This window comes from Crocuta crocuta, unplaced genomic scaffold (genome assembly GCF_008692635.1).
Source record: "Crocuta crocuta isolate KB4526 unplaced genomic scaffold, BGI_CrCroc_1.0 scaffold506, whole genome shotgun sequence".
In the NCBI taxonomy this organism is placed as follows: Eukaryota; Metazoa; Chordata; class Mammalia; order Carnivora; family Hyaenidae; genus Crocuta; species Crocuta crocuta.
In genome coordinates this window covers 611698-633619 of record NW_027528991.1, presented here as the reverse complement: position 1 = coordinate 633619, position 21922 = coordinate 611698, and the positions used below count along the sequence as shown (strand labels likewise).

Genomic DNA, 21922 nt, shown 5'->3' with positions numbered 1-21922 from the left:
GNGCACCGCCTCGGAGGCAGGTCGGCCCTGCCCGCCCCCTCGTCCGCTACCGGACAGAAGCTGGGCGCCCGGCTCTGGCCGCGAAGACGCACCCCTTGCCCTCGATCACCTGGGCGCCGCCTCGACCCCCAGTTGTCACGGGGGCGCAGGTCCCAGGCTGAAACTCGCGAGTGGACAGTGTAAGAATGTAGTGTTGTGCTCGTGCGTGGGCCTCACGGGCTCCCGCGCCTGCAGCGCCGCGTCCTCACGGGTTCCGAGGGCCAGGGTCGTGCGAGCAGCACGCGGCCGTTCCTCGGGGTGTGTTCTGCGGTCTCCATGCCCTGAAGGGAGTTTGTGCCGTGCCCTAAGCAATACGGCACGCTCCGTGTGATACTTACCTCAGCAGCTGATACAAATTCAAATTTCACGTTTTGGTAACATCAACTGGTGGCTGATTTGTGCAGGTCTTAGTGGCCGTGGCTCGGATTGTATGGGGTTCTGGCGTCCTGCAGTGAAATAGGAAACGTCGGCCCTCACTTGCAGCGATAGCTACTGTTCGAGTACAATGCGCCAGACGCTTCTCAAGTGTTCTCTCTAATTACCGCAACCCTAAAAGATGATAATACCCTGCACCATTTACAGTTAGGACAGAGGCTCAGAATCCACATTTTTTCAGAGCAAGAGGTACAAAGAGTGAGGAGGAAGTCAAACCTGAGCCTTTCTAGCCCCTGAACATAGGCCGTTTGCGCTAACCCATAGCTGACAAGACACCGATGTTTCCAGGCATGATGGTATGCGTGGGTGTGCACGCGCGCACGTGCAGGGCTTCTGGCGGGAGGACAGCGTGTTTGTAACTAATACACAGGAAAATGCGTTTAATTGTCATGAGTGACAAAATGGCAGTTATTTAATATTTCTTGCTTTGAAGTGAAATTTTGTTTCTTAACACGACGTCCTCCATTGTACAAGAGAGCATGTGCTTGAAAGTTAACATAAAAGCCAACTTCTAGAATTGTGTGTGTGTGTGCGTGTTGGCAGGGGGTAGGATGTTGTTATTCCTGAAAGCTGAAGGTTGTAGGGACTTGAAGACGAGCGGGGGTAGGCTCCAGCCAGAACGAGCCTTCGCTTTATTAGGTCTTGGTGTACATGTGCTGTGTGCAGGGGCCATGCCGTGTCCCGGGGGGACACCTTGTCGAAGACCCCACCTTGGTGCTGGAGGATACCATGGTCTGGGGCAGCCATGTTGATAGGGCGACTACAGCCGGAAGAAAAAACATTTCTTACGGCTTCTGTTGGCCGTTTCCAGGGCCTGCAGTGGTGGAGTAGGTGGGCTCTTGTGCGAAAATATTTGTCTGCCACTTGTCACCCCAGAACTGCAACTCGTTCCTTTAGGATTTATATGCTTTTTAAAAACGCAAGGAGTCCTCTGTCACGTGAAAGTAACACTTTAGGGTTTTATTTCTGTGTCGTTTAGGAGACAAACCACACTAGTTTTTGAACTAAGAATTTAATAAAGCGTTAACAAGGTATAGAATTGTTATAAAAAGAATAAAGAGAGCTCTAAAAGCGTGGAGTTGGTACCTGCAGGAAGCAGTCACTACCTGTTGGACTCCCAGCTAAGGAAAGTTGGAATTTTAAAACTCAGGAGCTGGAAGGTCCCACCTAGCTGAAACTTGGGTCTCTAAGGAAGAGGTGGTGCCTCTCAGCTTCTTGGAGAGTCTGGTGATTCTGGGAGGCAAACCTTTGATGGGCAGATGCTGGACAGGTGGTGGGGGGAGGGCGGCTGTTCTGCAGCTGGGCCTTGCAGGGGCCGGAGAACCGCAGACCGGATTCAGCTGCTGGGGCAGGAGGCTCTGCTGCCGCCGAGGAGAAGCTCAAAGAAACAGAACGTGGACCGGAAGGCCCGGGCTGTGCTAGCAGGTCCCCTCTTGCCCCTGCTGACTTGCGGCATCTGTCACCTCTGATCGGCTGAGCAGCGTGTGGTCTGTGGGGTCATGGCATCACTGGTTATTAGGTGCATGTTTCTTGGGCAGCAGCTGAATTGCTAAGGCCTGGGGGGGATGGGTTGTCAGGTGGGGCTGAGAGTGGGAAGCGAGACTGGGGAGCAGGAGAGGCGAGCGGTGTAACAGGGCGACACTGGGTCGGGACCAGCGTCCAATCTCGGGGTCCCAGGGCTTAATCCCTGATGTTGGGGCAGACACCCCTTAACCTGATGCATCAGATGAAGACCCCAGGATAATTTTAGCCCCGGAGTGTGACTCCTTTGCAGGTTTATAGAATGATGTGAGTGGAATATAGGGCTAATTATGAGGATTTTGGTTTTATTTAATCCCTCATGGAGAAGCAATGTGCTTTGCTGCTTTCTACACTACATAGGGAGTCAGAGGCAAGCTTTTTACTTGTGTTTTAGGTCATTATGCTTGTTTTTCTGCTTTTCCATTCCCCATTGAAAAAATTGATCATTTTGATAACTGTGGGATAGGATAGAAAGGCAGGTGTGCTGAACTTTGTAAACTCATGTCTTAAATATTAATAATTTCAAATCTTCAACATTTATTTGAAAACATTTATGTAAACTATCTTTAATTAACATTTAATCACGTTTTGGGGCGCCTGGGTGGCTCTGTTTGTTAAGCATCCGACTTTGGCTCGGGTCACGATCTCACAGTCGGCGAGTTAGAACCACATGTCAGGCTCTGTGCTGACAGCCCAGAGCCTGAAGCCTGCTTCAGATTCTGTGTCTATCCTCTCTGCCCCTCCCCCGCTTGTGCTCTTGTCTTGCTCTCAAAGAATAAATAAACATTAAAAAAAATTTAATCCTGTTTAATCATATAGCTCTCATGACAGCCAGCAAGTGTGTTAACAGTAGCTATACCTGAGTATATTCTGTAGTTGAGGTAGAATAGGATTTCTTTGTTACTTGAATATATAATTGACGTTATTTCACTTGTTAAATTGTGTCTTCTTTGTATTTCAGATGTTATTAGAAGATCCTGTTTCCACTTGTCTTTCTCCCTCGGTCTATGATATGATTTGTAAATTCGGGTTTGAAGTCAGAGGAAATTGTGATATCAGTAGCATTGTAACTCAGAGGGGTGAAGTGCGCTGGAAGACAGTCACAGACTGCGTGGTCTACACAGAATCAGGTCCGTATGTTCTCTACACTGCAGACCTCTGTCAGTACTGTTCCACTCAACACGTCTTACGTGTAAAATTTCCCTCACCCCTACCGATAGTACAGTTTTCTTATAGTATCAGATAAGTATTGTGTAACTTGTTTTCAGCAACAACTGAGTATCTTTATTGTAAGTTTATAAGCTGGTTGTTGATTTTGTGAAAACTTCATAATTAAAGCATTTTTTTGATGATTTAGGCATTTTATTTTTTTAAGGGTTATTTACTTATTTTGAGAGAGAAAAGATGTAGGGGCAGAGAGGGAGGAGAGAGAAACCCAAGTAGTCTCCATGTCATCAAGGTTGAGCCCAAGGTGGGGCCTGAGCTGAAATCAGGAGTCGGATGCTTAACCAACGGAGCCACCCAGGTGCCCTGCTGATTTAGGCATTTTTATCACAGAATGTGAAGCTGTGATACTAACACTTGCTCCCTTCTCCTTGAAGCCCAGAGTCTGGATTACCCAGGAAGTGTGAGGCTGCTGGGCCCTGTCTGTGAGGCCGTCCACTCACATCTGTTATCTCTGACCAAGGGGCAGTTTGAACTTCGTTATACACCGTGGCTGCAGTGGACAGCTTTCCCAGAGGTTTGACTTATGAACAAATTCTACCTAGAGGCCCTCGTTACCTGCTAACTTCAGAGGGGTCTCCTCCATCCTCTGGCCTCCACCTGTGAAAAGGGAAAACTTGGGACTGCTACGCAGTCTCCATGGCCTGAGCTGAGAAGCGCATCCTTTGTACAGAGGAAGTTTTCGGATGCATTATCTGTCCTGGGGGTTGGGGAGGTGGTTAGGCACATGGGTGCTGGTCCTGGGACAGGTGAGAATGGACCATTCTAGAACAGGAGACCTACAGACAGAGGGACAGTATGTTTTTGAGACCGTGGGACAAGGAAATGAGGTGGAGATGCTTGGTTTGGGGAGGGTGAGTCAAAGCAGGGAGGGATAGTTTGGGGCCACGTTGTTCGGGTTGGTTTGTTGGTGGGTTCAAAGCAGCCACTCCACCTGGCACATTCAGCAACCACAGTAGAGCAGCAGCTACGAAAGGTCTAATTCTAAAATACTTCAGAGTTTCCTGATGTGGAGTAGAAGGTCACTGCTTCTCCCCTTTTAGTGGCTCTTAAGTGACTGTTTTTTTAAAGAACTAATCAAAATAAGAAATAAGGTTTGGGTCAAAATATTTGACTGTTTATGCCAGATTTATTGCTTTCGATAAACATTTAAGTGAAGAAAAAACTTTCGAAAAACTCCTTAGGTAGTAAACAGTTTTTTCATCCTTTAGATATTATAGTAGTTGAGTCCTGAACAACGTGGAGCTTAGGGGTGGTCACCCTGTCCAACTGAAAATCTGCATATAACTTTTGACTCCCTCAAAACTTAACCACTAACAGCCTGCCTTTGACCAGAAGCCTTACTAGTAGCATAAGCAGTTGATTACACGTTTTGCATGTTTTGTGTATTATATACTGTATTCTCACAACAAAGTAAGCTAGAGAAAAGTTGTTAATAAAATCATGAGGAAGAAAAAACACACTTATAATATTGTACTGTATTTATGGAAAAAAATCCACATCTAAGTGGACCTGTGGAGTTCAAACCTGTGTTCAGGGTTCAACTGTATATTTACATAGAAAATGTTTACCTATTCCAAAAAAAGTCATGAAAATATACCAATTGAAACCTTTAGAAGTTTGAATTTCATTAAGAATATTGTTACTTTGAGTAATATTTCTTGTTGAGCACAAATTCTAACATATGTCTTCTTCTCAACAGTTATTTCCTGAAATACTTGATGCTTTGGAAAGCTTTCAGTCTTCTGCTATTTCTCTTAGCTTGATGAAACTGACAGCGTGTCTAGAACGGGCTTTGGGTGATGTAAGTGTGAGAACTCCTTCTTTTGGTTTAGTGAAGTATCTGAATGAACATAAAACTTTCACAGCTGTACTCAGATTTCTTGATTTTAATTACTGGTTTCCTATAAAATGTAATCATTTAACACAGATGTTTATTTTTGAGAGCGTTGAGTGGGGGAGGAGCAGAGAGAGAGGGAGACACAGAATCCGAAGCAGCTCCAGGCTCCGAGCTGTCAGCACAGAGCCCGACGCAGGGCTTGAACCCACTAACCGTGAGATCATGACTTGAGTCAAAGTCGGATATTTAACAGACTGAGCCTCACAGGCGCCTCATAATATTTTGAATGATTATGAATTCAAAACATTGGCATCGTCAGTTCTTTCTCCCCTCATTTGCAGGAACAGTGGCCTTATGGGTGAGTTTTTCTTCACATTATTTGGCTTATTATAATGGGATTGTAATACAACTCTTGTTTGGATTTTAGGTATTTTTACTGCATGGGAAGGAATGTCCTTTTCTGTTAAGAGATCTGCTTACGTCTCAGGAGCTTGCTCAGGTCTTCGGGCAGTCTGTGGTGAGCTTGTTCCCTAAAACTCGAAGAGTAGGCACAACACAAAACACTTCATATTAGCTGTCCTTTAGTGTCTTAACATTGATCCCCTGTGAGGAAAAAATTGATTATATCAGCAATTCAAGCGTATGTTCCTTTCCCACCGCCCTTTCAAAATTGCCACTTCTCTGGCCAAAAGACACACCTGTCTCTCACCCTGAGTGTCAGTGCGGTGGAACAGCCCTGGTGGATGGCCCCGAGTTGCTGTGCCGGGAGGTGGGGGGGAGCAGCGTGCTCCAGGGTTCGCGCCCCACAGCGTCGTGCTGCTGGTGTGTGCACCGTGCGGCCACAAGGCGAACAGTGTGAACTCTTTCGCTTTCCTTAATTTTATATTAGTAGTTATAGTAACTTTAGAATAAAGTTCTAACCATTTAAAGAGTGATATTATAGTTTTGTCCTAAAATATGAGCATTTTTAATGTGTGGGAATGTTTACCCTTTGCAGCTGCTCAGACTTAGGGTGAAAAAGATGCCAATGAAAAACCGTGCAGAGCTATATACTTTTCCAGAGTCTTCTGCAGGCCACATGACCCAAGTTGTTTAAGACGAATGAATAACTTTTAGGCAACTGGTGAGGCAGGGTCAGGGGGAAGGGGAAAGCCAGGGTAGCGTCCTGCAGAAAGCGGAGGCTGCAAGCCTGGGAGGTGTTTTAAAATGGTTGTATAATACATTACAAGCCCTAATACATTATTTTGGGTAAGAAATCTGTTTTCAGTAATGCTCTCCCACTTTACAGGGGTTCTGTGTTGCTTAAAGATCATTTTCTTTAGTGGAGAATGTGAAGTAAAGAAAAAGTACAAAATTCTCCTTAACACCAAATTCTGAAACCGATCCCACTTTTTTGAGCTGTTCTCGTTGTCCGCCGGAGTGCGGTCGCCTTTCCCTGCCTGCAGCCACACCGTGCGCCTTGCGGGTCCACGGCCCCTTGGCTTTTGTGTTTCTGATTGCCCCGGTGGTGTGAACAATTCATTAAAGTTAGTATTAAATTAAAAACAAATATAATTAAATGAAGATTATCATGATCACTAATATTAGATACCAATATTAACGTATTAAAAACTGAGGTGAGCATGAAGGTGTCTCCAAGTGGACCCCTCTTTGCAGCTCCGTCTCCAGCTCACCCTGCCTTTGAGGGAACGTGACAATGCATCTGTTTCCTCCTCCGCCAGGAGGCTTTCAGTCCTTTCCTGAGTGTTCTGGAGACTCACTCTTCTTTCTCACATGACTAAATTTTGAGTTTAGTGTGCATGTCTTCCATTTTTCCCGAATCTGTCCCCAAGCATGGCACCCCACATGCAGAGATAGCCCACGGACATGTGTGGTTCTTGCCGTCTGAAGAGCAGAGTCCCCCTCATGGGCATCTTGACCATGTGAGCGGAGGGACAGAAGCAGGTGAAGCTTCAGGTCAGACAGTGAGGTGAGGGAGGCCTGGGATGGGAACATCAGTGGTCCCGCCTCCTCCCCAGTCTACCTTCTGTAGTTTACCATTCAAGCACACGCTGCTTTCTGTGGAGCGTCTGTTCACCGGGTTCTATTTGATCTAGATAGGAGGTGGGCTCGATGTCCAGTAGGAAAGCTGCAGAGCCTGGGACAGGTCTCATCCCCCTTTATAGCTTTGGGTTCCCTGAGGCCGTGGTTTCACCTCTCCACACTTGTATTTCTCATCTGCCGAGTGGGAATAACAGTAGTGCCTTCCCAGAGGTTATTCTGAGGATCAGTGAGAAATAAAAACACACAAAACATGTCTGACGCATTAAATGCCCAGGAAATGCTCTTTGGGTGTTAAGACTATTACTGCCACTACTATTTAGCCAAGCGTTGGGCCTGTTCTAGAGAAGAAAGCACACGTTTTCCCACTATAGATTATGTTGGTTTATGCAGTAATTTGGTAATTATTCAGCCGTTCGGTAATCTGCTGTTCCTAACCCGGTCAGATGGACGTCCTGAAAGTCTTCATTGGATCTCCACATGGGCTCAATCTGCGCAACATCCTGTGGCACGGCTTTGCGTCCCCTCAGGAAATCCCTCCAAAGTACGTTGCTGGTAAAGCAGTTTTTTCTCTCTCCTTTGATGTAGTAAGTGTTCTATCTCGGATTTCCCATCAGTGTATTTTAGGAAAGATGAGAGTTTTGAAGCAGGAAGTTGAAGGTAAAACGGGGCAGATGAACACCTGAGGGCCGTGATGGCTGTGGGCTCCACTGTCCCGAGGGCGGGCCGGTGCCTGGCCTCCTGGAGGGCGGCTGCGAGGCTGCAGCTGGCCCCTCGGCCTTTACATTTGCTTAATCCCTACATCGAGGGCGGCTTCCCTGCGCTTTACGGGTGTTGTGCTTTCTTAATTTTAAACTTGTTCTTTGACAGTAAAGCTGTTCACGGGTATGACAGTGCATTTTCTAACACGCTCTGGTGTCGCGCACTAGATATTGTTCAATGCTGCTGCTGCTGACAGCCGGCTTGGGTCAGCTGCTGAGGAGTTACTTGCAACAAACTAAATTCGCATTGGTGCACCGACCTTTCAGAGCTCTTCCAAACCTTGAGGATTTGGCCGTTTTCCCGGGCAAGTACTGCACTTCCCATTTGTCCTGAATGTGTCTTCGTACAGATGTGTGTAAAGTCATTAAGTAGCACAGGGACTTGAACCCTTCAGGTGGACTAGTTCTTCTCCAGAGGCAAGATGCTTTCAAAAGTTGCTTGAAATTTGCTACATAAATCCTTCCCTGGGGCGCCTGGGGACACTCTGTCAGTTAAGCATCTGACTCTTGATTTCAGCTCAGGTCATGAAATCACAGTCAGCGATGGAGCCCTGCATCAGGCTCTGCGCTGACAGTGCGGAACCTGCTTGGGATTCTCTCCCTTCTCTCTCTCTGCCCCTCCCCTGCTCGTTCTCTCTCTGAAATAAATGAGTAAATAAACATGAAAAAGAAATGTTTTCCAAAAAGAAATGGAACCAAGGAAATGGATGTCTAATTAAAACAAACAAAAACCTTCCCTCTTTCCACGGGGCCCCTAGGGTTGTGGTGGGGCGTCTGTGAGAGTCACGGCCTCGTGAGTCAGCTATGAGTTTATCCTCCAGGTGTGTTGACGCACAGGTGGCTTAGTACTGTTCTGAAGCGTACATCCCCTTCTCCTTCTCTGTCTTCTCTTTTGTTTTCTGCGGCAAAGCCATTTGCCAAAGTAATGGAGGCAGGGGACACAAAACTTGGAAAGTGCAGTTAGACGTGCCCATTCCTGCCCCCCCGCCCCAGCCCTGGGCAGCAGGGGTGTGGCAGCCGTGTCACTGATGCGCAGCCCCAGTCGCCATAGTCGCATGGTCTGCGCCTTTGTGCCATGGACCCTGGGCGGTCTGCTGACTGCCAATCGTGTACACTTCTTGAGACTTTATAAAGCAGTTTTGGGTTTAGAACAAAATGGATCAGGAGGTGCAGAGACTTCCGCCACTCGCATGCCCGGACACGTGCACAGCCCGCCCTCACCATCAGCATCCCCTTCGGGGGCACATTTGCTCCCAAGGATGAGCCTGTGTGTCATCATCATGCAAAGTCCACTCCCATTATTTTGTCTTCTGAAAATGTATTTTACTTTTCTCGATCAGCGTGGTCAGCTAGTCCACCCTGAACTCCTCTACTCAAACGTCATAGCCTAAACACTAAAGGGACCGTTGTCCACGTGCCCTTGCCCCAGGGTGCCCATGGCCACCTACAGCCCGGGCTCCAGTCTCCTGGTCTCACTCTTGGATGGCATGTGTCACTGCCCTGGGCCCCGTTCATCGGCCTGGATGGGTCAGCTCATGGGCTTCCATCCCTCAGTCTGGTTATATCTTGATTAGTGTGATGGTGCTTAAGAATCCTTTTCTCTTGGGGTCTGGGTGGCTCAGCTGGTCAAGTGTCTGACTCTGTCTTGGCTCAAATCACGATCTCATGGTCTTGGGATTGAGCCCCATGTTGGGCTCCACACTGTCAGCACAATGCTTAAAAATTCTTTTCTCTCTCTGTCTCTCCATCTCTCTCTGCCCCTCCTGTGTGCACGCGCCTCTCTTTCTCACTCTCTCAAAATAAACACTTAAAAATATATATTTGTTATTTTGTAGATGTGACTTCTGAGGTACTTTCAGTGTTAGAAGAAGTGATGAAGAAATCTACTTTTATATTAAAAATCATGTTGCCGTACTGGGAAGACGCATTAATCAAGTTCAAGTCACACAGGTAACTGAGGGTGGTGTTACTCAGTGGTTCTTGATAGTCTGGAGGCTGGTCCCTCCTAAAATCCTTTACCCTCCGTGTTTTTGCTGCTGGAGTGGAAGAGAAATGGGGCTCCTCCGGGAGGGCCGGGCACAAAGCATCCCGCCACCATGAACAAAGAGCTGGCTCGTAGTGGGGTCCTAAACGCTGCGCGTCATCCTTCTGGAACAGTTGAGAAGGACGGCTGTGTTCAGAGTCCACCTAAGTGCTTGCGCAGAGTGCTGCATGTCCCACGCTCGAGGGTCCCGAAACGGGAGGGAAGCCTGACTGTTTGCTGAGGGCGGAGCAGACGCGCTGGGACCCGGGAGGTGCCCGGCCTCTGCTTCCCCTCAGGTTCTGTCACGTCTGCTTTCATTTGTACCCTGAAATCCTGGTATTTGAGTGGTTTTGTCTTTTTTTTACCAGCGATGGGAAGAATTAGGCAGATCTTTGATGACATTTTATTCTCCTAAGCTGCTAAACGTGTTCCTGCTGATAGACAAAAACAGCAGAAATGAGTTTAAAATCACCAGGTGAAGGAGACTGTGCTTCGCTTTATTGCTCGCAGTAGCGCGTCCTGTGCCCTCCAGGCCTTGAGCACACGTGGGTGACCTCTGGAATACGGATGCCCGTGTTTGCTTTTAACGCTTGGGGTTGGCTTAGTTACCTTCCATTTTGCAGGTTTGCCGACTGTGCCATGCTGGTACTGGCACAGCTAGAGACGGGGCTCCGGAGAGTCTTTGCCACCGTTAACACGTGTCCACAAAGACTTCTGACAGCCGAGGTACACGTGCTTTGGTCACAACGGGGGTTGCTGCGGTATGGACAGTTTTCTGGGCTTGCTTACATTTTTAATCTCTTGTTTTTGTTTACCGGTAAATGAATTTCTTAGCTAAGAATTTTCTTTGGAAGGCTTCAGTGCCATTTTTTTATGGCTTCCTATTATAATGATTTTATAGAACTTATAATTATTTATGATTATTTTTTATAGTTCTGTGGTATTTCCAAGTATTTTAAACTTGATGTCTTAAAAGTAGAAACCACTTGTTGGGTCTCCATAGCCGTTATTATTGGTACTGTTGTAACCCCATGAGGTGGTCCGTGGTCTACAGCGTGGCCATCTGAGGACACCGCTTCCTTTGGGCAGCGGCTCGGAGATGTCTTTGGGCAGCCATGTGCCCCGTTAATGGTCAGAGGATGCGGAGGGTAGAGGAAAGGGAGGGTCTGTACTGGGGCCGAATGGGGGCGCTGCTGTACTGGCCTTCTTCTTTCTTTCACTGGGTCAGCTTCCTCATTTTGCCTCTTTGTAGAAACATCCGTCAAAATTTTGTTCTCAGCCCTGCGCTCCCTTTTGCCCCCTGGGAGATCTTACTCATGCCATGTCTTCGGCCACCCTACCTCTGCAAGGAGAATGATTAGAAAAAACTGTGCACCTAATGAAAATGAAAGTCAGCATACACCGAGGTGTGGGTGTAGCCAGAGCAGTGCCTGGACAGAAGTTTCCAGCGTGAGGCTGCAGTGCTTCTCAAGGAAGCCGTCTCCCCTGCTTTCTGGGTCCGGTTTACACCTGTTGGCGAAATGCTTTCGTAGGGGTTTCCTCCTTCGTCTCCTACTACTTTATTTCTGAAAACCGTACTTTCTCTCCCACAAATGTGTTCTCTGGTGTCCCTGTTGCCGTCAGCTGCTCATCGCCACCTCGTCCGCTCAGTCTCCAGCCCACCCTGACCGTCCTGCCCTGACTGCTCCTTGGTCCCTTCTTCCCAACACTGAGGTCTCATCTGGCTCCCCTCCCAGTGCTCTTCGTGACTCTGTTCCCTCTCTAACCCATCCTCACATTCCCACAAGTTGTTTTACAGACCGATGAATATTCTTACATCTTTTATGGTCTCATCTGCATAATACTTGTCAATGGCACCCCGGTGCCTGCAGTGAGCTTTGCCCTCCCCTGTGGTGTGCGCTGTGCGCTGTGCCGGGGACTCTGTGCAGCCAGCCTTCCTCTGGCTTATCTCCTGTCTCAATTCCTCTGGCTTAATCAAGGCCTCTCCCCGGTTCTGGAACGTGTGTGTGTCTCCTAGGGCTGTGTCCACTGTCCCCTGCCTGACTGCTTCCGGCCACATCGGTAACCTCCCAGAGCCTCGTCTACACAGACTCAGCAGTTCTCTCCTCTGCGTCCTGTTTCTGTTTTATCTCGTGGCCGTTCTGCTTTGCCTCATGTGCACCTGTGGACAGTTTCTGGCGCAGGTTCCTCAGGAGCGGAGGGTTCACATTTGTGCCCTGGTGCCCATGCCCGGTACCTTTCGTATTGGCTCTGCCCAGGGCAGTACCAGGCACTGTTGTGGGGCATCTGTCTTCTGGCAGACAGAGCCAGAACCCCTGTTGTCACAGCTCTCACTCAAGGACCGCTGGGCTTCCTTCATGCTGGCGTGCTCATTGCTCTGCAGTATAAATACGTCCCGTTATTTCCTTGTTATTTGACCACACAAGTGGAAAGCAAGACTGTTTTCTCAGAGGAAGTAATTTATCAAAGAATATCTTAAATTGTAGCCGAGGTTCTTGTTCAGGATAAATGTAGCATCTATTTATTTAGAAGACACTCTATAAAGCTGTAAAGTACTGTGCACTGGCTGTTACTCACTGACCTTGTAACAGCATAAAGTCTCTGAGATCGGGGCCAGATAGGAAGAAGATGAATGAGACTTTGTGACTTCTAACAAGTAGGGGAGAGAGGTCAGCCATTTATACCAATTCCATAAAACAAAGTAGAAGTTAGTGTGTGTAGTTTATGGAGATAAATGAGCAGCTCAGCTTTTTTGAGGAAGTGGTAGGGGGTATTGAAGAGGCAATCGGATGTTTAGAATAGCACTCAGAGATTTTAGGGTCAGCGGTGTAGGTTTGGGAGCTAAAGATACAGTTCTCTATATCATAAGTGTCGGAGGAAGTTTCACGATGTTAAATTAGAAATAGGTGAATAAGCAATAATAGATGAGACGCCTGTCTTGAGAGCTGGCTTCCACAAAACACTGATTTCATCGCAGCATGTGTAAAATCTTCCGGAACCCCCAGCAGCCTTTCGAGATAGGAGTTACTCATGTCCTGATTTGCAGAGAAGCCTCTGTGTGGAGCTGCCCTGGGCTTCCCTCCTGGGGAGCGTGGAAGCCAGGCTTCCGTGTTGGGGCAGTGGCGCTGGAGCCTGTGTGTGCAGACACCACTGGTTACACCAGGAAGCACCCAAAACATGGCTGCTTGTCGAGGGCGCGTCCGCGAGTGGTGGCTGCCAGCCGAGATTGGGTGTGTGAGTCGTGCCTTGCGAGGCGATGGGTGGTCTCTGAGCCGAAGCGCTGTGGGAGCTGTGTCTTCACGTGGCCCCACGCCAGTCGTGCTGCTCTGCGTACAGGACGTTCTTCCCACAGTGGTGCTAGATAATTCTCGGAAGTTTTCATGTCTGTGGCCGTGTACTAGAATTTCTTTCCTGCACTGAATAATGTCGCTGTACTTACATTTTGCTTTATTTTTTTTCTTTCCTTTTCTGGAGTCAACAGCTCTTTATACCACCTTCGATGAAGTAAGTAAACTTCTATCTTGAAACAAGCAAAAGTGTTTTCTGTTACGCAGGAAAATGTTGGTTAGTCATATATGCAAAGAAAACCACAAAAAACAAAAAAAAACAACCCCACTTACCCTTATTATAGAATTGAGAGTATAGTTTTCCAGACTAATTTTGAGATCCAGTATTATTAACCTAGTTTCTAAAGTTACAGAAAGGCTAACATTGGAAAATGCCAAGAGATACTAATACTATATCCTGCAATTATTTGGAGGTTACATTTTTTTATTCATTTATGTGTTTTTGTTTTGCTTTTTTTGAAAGAGAGAACGNGAGATACTAATACTATATCCTGCAATTATTTGGAGGTTACATTTTTTTTATTCATTTATGTGTTTTTGTTTTTGCTTTTTTTGAAAGAGAGAACATGAGCAGAGGAGGGGCAGAGAGAGGGACAGAGACAGAGACAAAGAATTCAAAGCATGCTTCAGGCTCCAAGCTGTCAGCACAGAGCCTGATGCAGGGCTCAAACCTATGAACCACAAGATCATGACCTGAACCGAAGTCAGATGATTAACCAACTGAGCCACCCAGGCGAGCCCTGGAGGTTACATTTTAGATTTAAGAATGACACTTGCTTAATTTGCAAATGAAATATATGAAAACTCCCTCTTTGTGTGTATAATACACACTTATACATTTCTTCTGTGAATTGGGTATGTGATTCTGAAGGTGAATATCCGGAATAGTAAAAATTGCTGTTGAAAATACCTTTTATGACTTTATAGCACAGAAGGTTTTGTGTGTGTAATTCTGGGTAATGATTCTTATCTAGCTTGAAGTGCGATTCAGAGTTAGCCTACAGGAGGGGACAAAGGGGAAGAGTCTGCAGAGAGACTACTTCAGCTTTAAGATAACTCGTAGATTCCTCAGTGAATGGGTGGGTGGGAACAGACTGTGTGCCTGTTTACCTTCCAACTTTATTCCATTAGGTCAATAATTTGCTGTGATTTAAACATATGATACATTTAATACCGTGAGGATTAAAATAGCGTAGTCATATCTGTATAGGATTAGGTCTACAGGCTTAGATTGGGTGGTTGGGTTCCAGAGTCTTTGGTGAGTTAAAAAGTGGCCTTTGAAGTAACTCTGATGTATGCTTCTGTCCACGTCCACATGTACGCACACTATGCATATGAATGTACATGAACACACACGTACAAATATTCATAAACACACACACAAGTATGCACATACATACACTTGTACATACAAATACACGAATACACATGCATGTACATTTATACGTAAATGCATATAAACATACAGATAAACGTGCTCATAGGCACACAAGTACATATAAATACGTGTATACGTCTACATGCAAATACATGTCAGCATATGCATACACACACGTGTCTGTACCTGCAAGTACACGTATAAATACACATAGATGCACACGTATGCACATAAACACATGCATCCGCATATATATACATTATCACACACGTACAAATATGCATATAAATACATGTAAACACGCACGTATGCACACAATTAAGAAGATACATACATTCGTATATATATCCCTAAAGTCATTATACCAGTTAAGAAAGGCTTTCTTGAATGGGGGCTGCTCTGTTTTTAGGACTGTTCTTATTGCATTTAATTTGCTTGGTGCTTGCATAGCATGTTGTTCCAAAGATACGTCTCCTTTGACTCTGAAGGTTCCGTGTGTGTGTGTGTGTGTGTGTGTTAATTAATCCATATGTTTATTTTTGATTTTTTAGATATTGGCGAAGCACCTGAATGATGGTAAAGTCAACCAACTTCCTCTTTTCCTTGGAGAGCCTGCAATGGTAAAATGCTAGGCCTTTTCCAATCTAATATTCTTGTATTCGTGGGTGTGATTAGCACTTCTCCACAGTGAAGTTAATTTTGACTGGTGACGTGCTTCCCACGGTGCATCTGAACCACTCCCGCGCTGTGTCGCCACGTGCCGCAGACGCGTGCTAGGTGTGACTGCAGCGCAGGGGCCTTGCTCCCTGCTGGGTACCCAAGGCCCGGTTCCCAGACCACATTTGGGTCTGTTGTGTGGTATGTGCCGCCGGGGTGGCCAGGCTTGCCGTGTGAGCGACGGCTACAATCAAGTGTGACTCGTGAGTGTGAGTGTTGGAAGAGCACAGAGAATTATGTAGAGCCATTTGCTATTTATCAAATTTTATTTTGTTACTTTAGGAAGATACTATGGTAGCTATTTTGGACTGTAAGTAGAATTTTTTATTCCTTTCTTTAAACTTAAAAAATAATTTTTGAGAGAGAGTGTAAGCAGGGGAGGGGCAGAGAGAGAGGGGGACAGAGGATCTGCTCTGCTGCCAGTGCAGAGCCCAGTGCGGGCCTCGAACCACGAACTGTGAGATCATGACATGAGTCGAAGTCAGGTGCTTCACCAACTGAGCCACCTGGGTGCCCCTGTATTTATTCCTTTAACCGAGAGTTTCACAGCCTGGATTCTAAATTTTTTTTTAATGGTTTTTTTTTTTTATTTATTTCTGAGAGCGAGAGAGAGCGTGAGCAGGGGAGGGTCAGAGAGAGAGGGAGACACAGAATCTGAAACAGGCTCCAGGCTCCGAGCTGGCTGTCAGCACAGGGCCCGACGCGGGGCTCAAACCCACGAACCGTGAGATCATGACCTGAGCGAAGTTGGATGCTCAACTGACTGAGCCACACAGGTGCCCCATCACAGCCTGGATTCTAGTCCCTGTGGGACTTCAGCGAGATTCGGTGTGCTCTTGGGCCGTATTTCTGCCATCAGGAGGTTAGGATGCTGGAGCTAGTTTACCTGCAGTTTGTTTCCATCCTGAACCTCTGTGACTCTTCCATCCGCTGGCAGTTTGCCTGGGTCAGCGGTTCTGTTTTTCTGTTCCCTCTGTGCTGTGGAGAAAGAAGCAGCGGTCTTCGTCTGGCTTCCCGGGGGAGGCCGTGATGGGAGCAAGGGTGCTGGGAGGGAGGCCCAGGGAGGGAGAGAGGAGGGTGTGTGCACCGGGGACAGAGGTGCTTGCTCTGGAAGGAAAGTTGGCTGCCAGACGTGGCCACCTCCGCCTCTTCGCTCAGGGAGGCTGTGAGTGAGATGCAGCGGGTCCTGCGGTGCTGGCGCTGCTTCCTTGATGGTCCTGCCCGGCAGCGGGGCCGCGGGCACAGTTAGAGGCCTGAGAGCTCCGGCCAGAGGCCGGCCCGGTACCTCGGCTCTATGGCCCCGACGACTCTGGTCTGGGAGCTCGGTTCTCTGTCTCCGTTTGCAGACGCGCTGGTCCGCGCACAAGGCAGCGTGGCCCGTTCTGGGCCTCAGCGCTTTTCTTCCCTTGGTTGAGAAAGCTAATGAGATCTGTTCTGTTCGTGTTCTGACAGGAGTTCCTTTGGGATTTCTTGAACCATCAGGAGGGTCCTCGAGTAAGAGACCACTTGAGCCACGGGGAAATCAGCTTCCCTGAATTTCCGAAAGCAGCAGCGAACCAGTTGCTCGCGTTTTCCACTGTGCTTTTACTCCGATTCATCGACGAAGGCCTGTTGTCAGTGCTTAAGGTAACGTACGGGGAGAAAAACAGTAGATTCGTGGTTACTGGGCTATGAAAGAGTGTCGTTTGTTTTTACATGTCGTTAAGCCTTAACCGTCTTTTGTTTAAATGTGTCTGAGTTACAGCACGCCTCCGGCAGAACAAATACTTGTGACTTGATTACAGACATGCACGCGTTGCTGTAACAGGTTAAACGGCATCATGTAATCTAAAGTGATTTAACCATTTCTTAAAAACACATTTTCAGTAGGTAAAGAAGATGTGGTATATATCTGTATTCACAGGAGTATTCCTAAGCAATCAAAAAGAATGAATATTGCCATTTGCAACAATGTGGATGGAACTAGAATGTGTTATGCTAAGCAAAATAAGTCAGTCAGAGAAAGACAAATATCATATGACTTCACTCATATGTGGAATTTAAGATACAAAACAGATGAACATAGGGAAGAGAAGCAAAAATAATATAAAAACCGGGAGACAAATCACAAGAGACTCTTAAATCCAGAGAACAAACAGGGTTGCTGGGGGAGTGGTGGGTGGGGGATGGGCTAAGTGGGCAAGAGGAGTTAAGGAGGCGCTTGTAGGGATGAGCACTGGGTGTTGTGTGCAGGGATTGAACCAGTGGATTCTGCTCCCGAAACCATTATTGCAGTAAATGCTAAGTAACTTGGATGTATGTTAAAAAGTAACAAATAGAAACATACCCTTGACAGATACTACAAACCGNAGGGATTGAACCAGTGGATTCTGCTCCCGAAACCATTATTGCAGTAAATGCTAAGTAACTTGGATGTATGTTAAAAAGTAACAGAAACATACCCTTGACAGATACTACAAACCGAAGAACAAGTATAAATGGGATTAACTAAATAGATCAGAAAATTGTACAAGTGACTCAGGTTGACGGGGCCGAATATTTGCATCTGTCTGTAAACTATAATTCTTATTTTAAAACAAATAATTTGGGTTAGTTACTGGTATTTTAATCCTTTGTCAGATCATCCCTGTAACAGTTACTATAAAAGTTGTGTAAAAGTCACAGCCAGACGGAAAGACTGACTGAGAGGTGGAGGCGCGGAGGAGGCCTTCTCCGGGGGCACTGTCACCATCGCGCGCGCACCGCACTCGTTCTGTTTCATCGCTGGCGTTTTCATTAACAGTGTGTTACCTTTTTATCTGCTACCTGACCCTCCATGTTTATCAGTACGCCCGTGTTTACGTAAGCTGTTCTTCACCGCTGTCCCCGTTCTCCCTCGGGCGGGACCCTGCATGTTAGAATGTCTGACGGAAACTGTCCATTCAGGCACCTGTGGAAGTGAGTTTGTAAAAGTAAAGTTCTGAAGCGGGAGATACCAGGAAGACTTTGTTTTTATCTTCACGTAGGTTTTGGATGACGTGGCCATTTTTTCTTGTGGTTGTTGGAAGTTTATTGTTCTCTTGTGAACTATTAACGTTTTGTGTTCCGTTTTATGCATCTGTCTTTTCCCACTGGTGTATTAGCCGTGTGCGCCTTCTCTAGGGTGCATGTTGTTGCCTGTTTTCAGTGTTGAGGTTGTTTTTCATTTTGGCCTACGTATTTTGAATTCTTCTTAAAAATCCTTTGCTTTTCAAAATTATGAACATATTTATGCATTTCCCTAGTACTTTTGTAGTCCCTGCCGCCCGCAATGTAGGTCTTTTGATCCAGGTAGAACTTACTTCATCTGGGAGTGCGTTAGAGAATCTGGATTTACTTGGGTTTTTTTGTTTGTTTTCTTGGCTTTTTTTCTTTGACAGATCACTTGCAATTGCCCACCGGCATTTAGGGGATGTCACTGTGCTGTGTGCAGTGGTCTTGGTCTTGGGCGCTCGGGGTGTATCCGTACTGACCTTCGTGACGGAGCTGAGCGTCTGTAGGGTTACTCTCCTGTCCATCTTACCTTTCGAGCTTCGCTGCCTCCTCTCCACTTCTTACTGCAGCCAAACTCATCTCGTTATACAATAAATACAAAGCCTGAGACTGATCAGGAAACAAACAGGGATGAGCTGATGGATTAACTTAGGGATTCTTAATGCTTCTTATAACCATGAACATTATTCCCAAACGTGCTGTCTCCACGTCCTCAGCCTCCCCTCCTCGAGCCTCCCCCGAGTGGCAGTGCTGTCCCAAGGCCAGAGTCCTGTCTTCATGTGACCCCGTGCCGTGTTGTTCTCTCCACACGTATGTCCCCGACTCGTNCCCCCTCCGATGGCCCCTTTTTTCTCTTGTCGTCGAGGCCTCCAGAGTGATCCTCCATACGCCACCTCCCCTGTCCCCGAGGAGAAGTCGTGTGCTTTGGCCACTGCCGGACCCCAGAGCCTCTGTGGCTTCATTACTGACCTTCCCACGTGTGAGTCGTGGCTGCCTGTCCATTTTGTGCGCGTGGCCAGAACCCTGTCGGCTGTGTGTAGGACTTGGGTTTTTGAGCAAATGAAAGAGTGTATTTCTTCTCCACATAACTTCGACTTGGCGACTTGGTTTGTTCCGTTGAGAATTCAGGGCAGTTCTAGCTTCTATGTGGGGAAGCTGCTGCTTGATTATTGAGGAAAATGAGTCAGCTGTCCACTCACTGGCTTTTTTGTTTCTCATAGTTTTCAGTTGGCCAGCGTGGAGTTTCTGGCTTCATAGTCATGTCAGCTGTAAATGTGATGTTATTTTTACTCTTTTTTTTCAATATTTATGTATTTAGCAATTAAGTATTCATAGCAGTATAACTCTCTTGCTTGTACAGTTTTTTAATGTTTAGATTCCCGTTCTGGTTTCTTATGAGGAGTTCTTACATTCCCAGTTGTTTGTTTGGAATCTTTTTCTTTCTTATTTATTTCTGGCGTTATTGATCATGAACAAAGAACAGACATGGCCTTTCTTATTTATCACTGTTAATTGGATTCACTTAAAAAAATTCTATTTGTCACGATTTGACTACTGTCTCGAACCTATTTTAATGAAGAGTTCTATTACAGCTGAGTGGGATTCTGTGAAGGAAGATAATTTGAAATTGGGGCTCTCGTGTGATTAGCATTCAGTAGAAGAAAAGTACAGGCCTGACTGGACGTCGTCCTAACTACTGTCTGTTTTCTCTGAACCAGGAAAAGGCAGTGGTAAAGTCACTGGTCGCTCTTGCTGAAGGCTACAGTGCTCACTTCCACCCAGTTTCTCAGCTGAAAAAACAGGTGAGTCACACGTAGGCCTCCAGGCGGGGCACATGCATGGGCCCCTGCAGTAGACATTGGCGGGTCTGGGCGGCCTGGACCATGCGGCTTGTCCTCTGAGCCTTCTGCGCCACATCTGGCAGTTTAAGCCCTGGGAGTGTTTGTTCCTTGGGGTGTTTAGTACTTGATGTGTGTCAGTTGGATCATCATGGGGCCCTGGTGGGCTGTCGTCATTATCATGGCCATTAACTCAGGACTACTAACACTTTTTGTCGGTGGTGAACAATGGCTACATTCCTTTAATCTTCTCAGACCAGCTATCGTTCACCCCTAAATTAAAACAAACTTTTAAGCATTTCTGCCAGGAAGTTCCAGTGTGGAAGTTACCTTAGGTAGTTTATTCTACATGTAGCAAGATATGAATGTGGTGCAAGGGGGCAAAAATGGGTCACCTCCAAGACTCTAACAATCATGATAGTTGTAACTTAAAAATTCATCAGTGAGATTGCCCTCTAAAGGGAAGCTATAAAATCTGCACATAAGGGGTTTAGAGAGAGATTTGCAGGGGCAGCTGGAAGGGACTGTCTGAGATGACAGAGTCCAAGTTTTGCGTCTCAAGGAAAAGAGTGTCACTTAGAAGGCATTGTCCGCAGTCGGTGTGAGGTGTTCTACCATGCTGCTGCTCTGAGAGGATTCGGCCCGAATCCCTGTGTCAGGTGAGTTCTGTTTGGCAGCGAGACATCGGGCTGATACGCCTGCACCACACACATAGCTTGCCTGCCGTGGCCCTGAGCTTCCGAAGAACAACATTCACCGGAAGGGAGGTCACCGGAACCTGCCTGTAGGACTATGACACGCAGAGACGGGAAGGAGGGAGGCCCCAGGAGGAGGAGCGCCAGGACGGCAGGCTGTGCCCGGGGCCTCCGTGGCTGAGCCTCCAGCCCCGAGAGGCCCCCTTGCCCCTCGGCTGCTGCTTCCACGGCTCCCCCCACCCCGTACTGGGTTCTTTGGATTATCACTCTTCTCTGCAGCCTCTCATTCCTGCCATCCATCATGTATCTGTTTGTCACGTAGCAGTCTTGTATCCTGCTCTTTTTAAGGTCATTGCCTTGCTTATTACTGCTGCGTAAATGACCCACCTTCGGTGCTGTCAACGATGTTTAGTTTGGTCACACTTTCATGCATAAGGAATGTGAGCTCAGCTGGTTGCATGCTACGTGGGAGGAGATGAGAAGTTGGTGCAGGTCTTCCTGGTCACTGGCTTCCCCGGGAGACACGCAGCCCTTTGGGACCTGCCTTCCAGAGTCACCCATCCCCACTTGCGCTGTGTTGTCGGGTGAAGGCCACTCACCAAGGCGGGTCCCCGCTTGGTGGGGGAAGGCGGGGAAAGGTAGACCTCAGCTCTCAAAGGAGGGCATCAGGAGGAGTTTGGGATGAGTTTTACAACTCGTCCAGATATTGACTACCTGCTAGTCCCCTGTTAATTTCACTGGCCTTCCCTTATCTGATTACATGGAGTAACCAAGCCCTGTCTGCTACTTTTAAAGGGCTGTAAGATCTGTGATGTTCTACCAATATGCGTCTTCTAGAAAGCTATAGGTTGCAACGTCTGTAACGGTTTACAAACATGTTTTCCAGACTGTTCTGTAAAATCTTTAAAAGCAGTAGGGTATTTTCCTGGCAGGTGCTGAGCTGTGAGAAGAGCATCGAGATTTGGCCCCTCCTGTCTTTTCCAGAAGAAGCTGAGGAGGCTGCCAGGTGAGTTCCTGGGGCCCGAAGGACCACCAGCCTCAGGAAATGTGCT

General features: G+C 47.1%; 1 protein-coding gene across 5 annotated transcripts in view; it reads left to right on the top strand.

Annotated features, from left to right (window-relative positions):
- Positions 1-8: 8 nt before the first annotated feature.
- Positions 9-21922, top strand: part of ERMARD (ER membrane associated RNA degradation) — a 25646-nt gene continuing 3732 nt past the window's right edge. Inside the window, exons 1-14 of one of the 5 annotated variants that reach the window (XM_077757404.1) lie at positions 9-179; positions 2957-3125; positions 3597-3736; positions 4922-5023; positions 5487-5576; positions 7546-7643; positions 8029-8165; positions 9696-9810; positions 10507-10610; positions 13356-13387; positions 15160-15228; positions 16778-16951; positions 20056-20139; positions 21803-21876. In XM_077757404.1, coding sequence (XP_077613530.1) covers positions 2957-3125; positions 3597-3736; positions 4922-5023; positions 5487-5576; positions 7546-7643; positions 8029-8165; positions 9696-9810; positions 10507-10610; positions 13356-13387; positions 15160-15228; positions 16778-16951; positions 20056-20139; positions 21803-21876 — 1388 coding nt within the window. In that variant the 5' untranslated portion in view covers positions 9-179. Of the gene's footprint in view, positions 180-455; positions 771-2956; positions 3126-3596; positions 3737-4921; positions 5024-5486; positions 5577-7545; positions 7644-8028; positions 8166-9695; positions 9811-10506; positions 10611-13355; positions 13388-15159; positions 15229-16777; positions 16952-20055; positions 20140-21802; positions 21877-21922 lie in introns of those variants that run through there. The other 4 variants (XM_077757406.1, XM_077757403.1, XM_077757405.1 and 1 more) reach the window with 4 other exon arrangements.